Source organism: Protobothrops mucrosquamatus, unplaced genomic scaffold (genome assembly GCF_001527695.2).
Source record: "Protobothrops mucrosquamatus isolate PMUCROS unplaced genomic scaffold, P.Mucros_1.0 scaffold6439, whole genome shotgun sequence".
Taxonomy (NCBI): Eukaryota; Metazoa; Chordata; class Lepidosauria; order Squamata; family Viperidae; genus Protobothrops; species Protobothrops mucrosquamatus.
In genome coordinates, this window is record NW_015392263.1 from 1 (window position 1) to 4,316 (window position 4,316).

The 4,316-nt window shown below is 36.4% G+C and overlaps 1 protein-coding gene across 1 annotated transcript in view; it reads left to right on the plus strand.

Annotated features, from left to right (window-relative positions):
* Positions 1-1,982: 1,982 nt before the first annotated feature.
* LOC107300238 (protein phosphatase 1 regulatory subunit 36) overlaps positions 1,983-4,316 on the plus strand; it is a gene marked incomplete at its 5' end in the record, with an annotated part of 8,531 nt that continues 6,197 nt past the window's right edge. Inside the window, 1 exon segment of the mRNA XM_015829574.1 lies at positions 1,983-2,115. Coding sequence (XP_015685060.1) covers positions 1,983-2,115 — 133 coding nt within the window.

The window sequence follows — 4,316 nt, forward strand, 5'->3', positions numbered from 1 at the left end:
GGAATTTTAGCGGGGTTTTTTAAGGGTAATTTTAAGGATAATTTTAATGATTGGCCTTCTTAAATATTTCCTTTTAATTCGGTTTTTAATATAGATATTATTGTATTATTGTATTGTGGTTTTTATGAGGCTGTTAGCCGCCCTGAGTCCTATGAGGAGAAGGGCGGGGTACAAATTAAATTATTATTATTATTATTATAAGTAAAGTCCCAGTTTTGGGGACCTTTACCAGGAAGTATACATAGCCAACCAATGTGGGTTGCTTCCTGACAGGTAGCCCCAAATCCAGGTAAACAAGCAGAAAAAACCCCCAAAGTTTGCAGCATTAAAACAGAGTTATTATGTCAGGCATTTTCAGAGAAGTTGGAAAAATAGAACCCAACTAGATTATATTTGTTTTTTAATGGACCAAACACAGCAATGATTTTCTTAAGGAAATTAATGATTGAAGCCTAACATTCCCATTATTCTTTGAAGGATAAGTTTCTGATAATCAGTGGGTAATGAGCCTTCCAGTTAGGAGTAGGCAAACCTTTCAGTTTGGTTCCTGTCTTGTGTTTCATAATACAGCTCCAGAATCTTTTAACACTGATTTTTCAGTCTGGATCTAAGGGAAACTGCCAGGTAGCCTGTTTATCGTGAATGCATTATAAGGATCCGAAGAGGTGCAGGCATGTTTATCAGCAGCATTTTGCTATCAGATTGTAAAACATCTAGAATTAGAATTCTTTATTATTGGCCAGGTGTGATTGGATACACAAGGAATTTGTCTCCGATGCGTAAGCTCTCAGTGTACAAACAAGTAACAGGTGATAAATCATGATCATAATCCACATAAAAATATTTATCATAAATCATAAGATACAACACTTAGTGATAGACATAGGATACTAAATAAGCAAACAACATAAATTATACCAGGATACTAAATAAAACAATATAAATCATAAGATAAAACATATACACCCTTGGACTTGGGAAAAAGTGTTAACTGTCTAGGACTAGGTTGTTCATACTCTTCATATGTATTAGACTGAAAAAACAAAAGTCTCTTTTAAATCACATTCAACTTCTGCTGATTTTATGGACTTCCATACAATTCTCTTGGCTGGAATATAGGAGTGATTTGCCATTACCTTCTTCCAGGACAATCTCTTTGATTCCCAATACAGCCTTCAGAACTATGATCTCCTGGTGGACTCCCAATGAAGTACTAAAAGAGTCCAATTCAGCTGAACTTTCTGAGACTAGCCAAAGTTGGCTAGGTGCTGCTGCCCACCTACTGGGGTTGTGCATATTGCAGTTCTATTACAGGTAGTCCTCAACTTACAACAGTTCACTTAGTGACTGTTCAAAGTCATAACGACACTGAAAAAAGTGACTTATGACCATTTTTCACTCTTAAGACCGCTGTAGCATCTCCATGATCATGTGATTTATATTCGTATTTATGATAATTGCAGTCTTCCTGGGTCATGTGATCACCTTTTGCAACCTTCTGACAAGCAAAGTCAATAGGGAAACCAGATTCACTTAATAGCTGTGTTACTAATTTAACAACTACAGTGATTCACTTAACAAATGTGGCAAGAAAAGTCGTAAAATGGGGCAAAACCCACTTAATAAATTTCTCACTTAGCACCATACATTTTGGGCTCAATTGTGGTCATAAGCTGAGGGCTACCTGTATCTCCAGAATACTGCTTTAGCAAAAAAAACAACACAACTGTTTAGCAAATTCACCTGACCACCCATCTCACTGAATGTGACTCTGAATAGCATACAGTATGTTTAGAGCTATATCCTCATTTGCACTTAATTACAGCATAAATGTGGGTTTATCCCTTAACATTGCTTTCACCTGGTCCCAAACCATGAATGAAACATATTTTAGACTTCCTTAAAGAACCTCTTCCTTTTTTTTCATACCATTCAAAAGCTGCTTCAGCATTAATGAAATCATTACCTTGGAGGAAAGTCANGCATCCTAGAAAAAAAAGAAATGACAGAAAACCAAATAAAGCTAGCAGTGACCAAAAAGCACCTTGCTGAAATGTACTGTATCCTTATCCTTGGACTGGGAATGTCTGATCAGCATCACATGGCTTGTGGAAAGTAAGGAAATGGTTGTGCCTACAAAATGTTTTCTCTGAGTGATTCCAAATGGATGCTTTCTCATACCGCCCATCAGAAGACCTGCACCTATTCTTTCCTTCATTAATATTTTTTTTGTGTGGAAAGAAATGAAGAAGTGATGAGATAGTAGTGCACAAGGGTTATACATCTACTTCCACCACTGTGTGGGTAATTACATGCTGAACTATTTCCCTGGATATATCTTCTGAAATAATGTTGTTCTAAATGTGATGTCATGTTATGATCTAAATGTGATGTGATGTCATATACACTATGTATAAATGGCTATAGGCAATAGAGCATTGAAGGCAGATGCTATTTTCTGAGCGGAAGTAAGGATGGAAAAGAGACAAAATAACAATAAGCAGTTTTGTTAACCAAGAAGTAAAGTCCCAGTTTTGGGGACCTTTACCAGGAAGTATACATAGCCAACCAATGTGGGTTGTTTCCTGACAGGTAGCCCCAAATCCAGGTAAACAAGCAGAAAAAAACTCCCAAAGTTTGCAGCATTAAAACAAAGTTGTTATGTCAGGTATTTTCAGAGAAGTTGGAAAAATAGAACCCAACTAGATTATATTTGTTTTTTAATGGACCAAACACAGCAATGATTTTCTTAAGGAAATTAATGATTGAAGCCTAACATTCCCATTATTCTTTGAAGGATAAGTTTCTGATAATCAATGGGTAATGAGCCTTCCAGTTAGGGGTAGGCAAATCTTTCAGTTTGGTTCCTGTCTTGTGTTTCATAATACAGCTCCAGAATCTTTAACACTGATTTTTCAGTCTGGATCTAAGGGAAACTGCCAGGTAGCCTGTTTATCGTGAATGCATTATAAGGATCCGAAGAGATGCAGGCATGTTTATCAGCAGCATTTTGCTATCAGATTGTAAAACATCTAGAATTAGAATTCTTTATTATTGGCCAGGTGTGATTGGATACACAAGGAATTTGTCTCCGATGCGTAAGCTCTCAGTGTACAAACAAGTAACAGGTGATAAATCATGATCATAATCCACATAAAAATATTTATCATAAATCATAAGATATAACACTTAGTGATAGACATAGGATACTAAATAAGCAAACAACATAAATTATACTAGGATACTAAATAAAACAATATAAATCATAAGATAAAACATATACACCCTTGGACTTGGGAAAAAGTGTTAACTGTCTAGGACTAGGTTGTTCATACTCTTCATATGTATTAGACTGAAAAAACAAAAGTCTCTTTTAAATCACATTCAACTTCTGCTGATTTTATGGACTTCCATACAATTCTCTTGGCTGGAATATAGGAGTGATTTGCCATTACCTTCTTCCAGGACAATCTCTTTGATTCCCAATACAGCCTTCAGAACTATGATCTCCTGGTGGTTTCCCAATGAAGTACTAAAAGAGTCCAATTCAGCTGAACTTTCTGAGACTAGCCAAAGTTGGCTAGGTGCTGCTGCCCACCTACTGGGGTTGTGCATATTGCAGTTCTATTACAGGTAGTCCTCAACTTACAACAGTTCACTTAGTGACTGTTCAAAGTCATAACGACACTGAAAAAAGTGACTTATGACCATTTTTCACTCTTAAGACCGCTGTAGCATCTCCATGATCATGTGATTTATATTCGTATTTATGATAATTGCAGTCTTCCTGGGTCATGTGATCACCTTTTGCAACCTTCTGACAAGCAAAGTCAATGGGGAAACCAGATTCACTTAATAGCTGTGTTACTACGGTAATTTAACAACTACAGTGATTCACTTAACAAATGTGGCAAGAAAAGTCGTAAAATGGGGCAAAACCCACTTAATAAATTTCTCACTTAGCACCATACATTTTGGGCTCAATTGTGGTCATAAGCTGAGGGCTACCTGTATCTCCAGAATACTGCTTTAGCAAAAAAAAAACCCACAACTGTTTAGCAAATTCACCTGACCACCCATCTCACTGAATGTGACTCTGAATAGCATACAACTAGCAACAGTATGTTTAGAGCTATATCCTCATTTGCACTTAATTACAGCATAAATGTGGGTTTATCCCTTAACATTGCTTTCACCTGGTCCCAAACCATGAATGAAACATATTTTAGACTTCCTTAAAGAACCTCTTCCTTTTTTTTCATACCATTCAAAAGCTGCTTCAGCATTAATGAAATCATTACCTTGGAGGAAAGTCA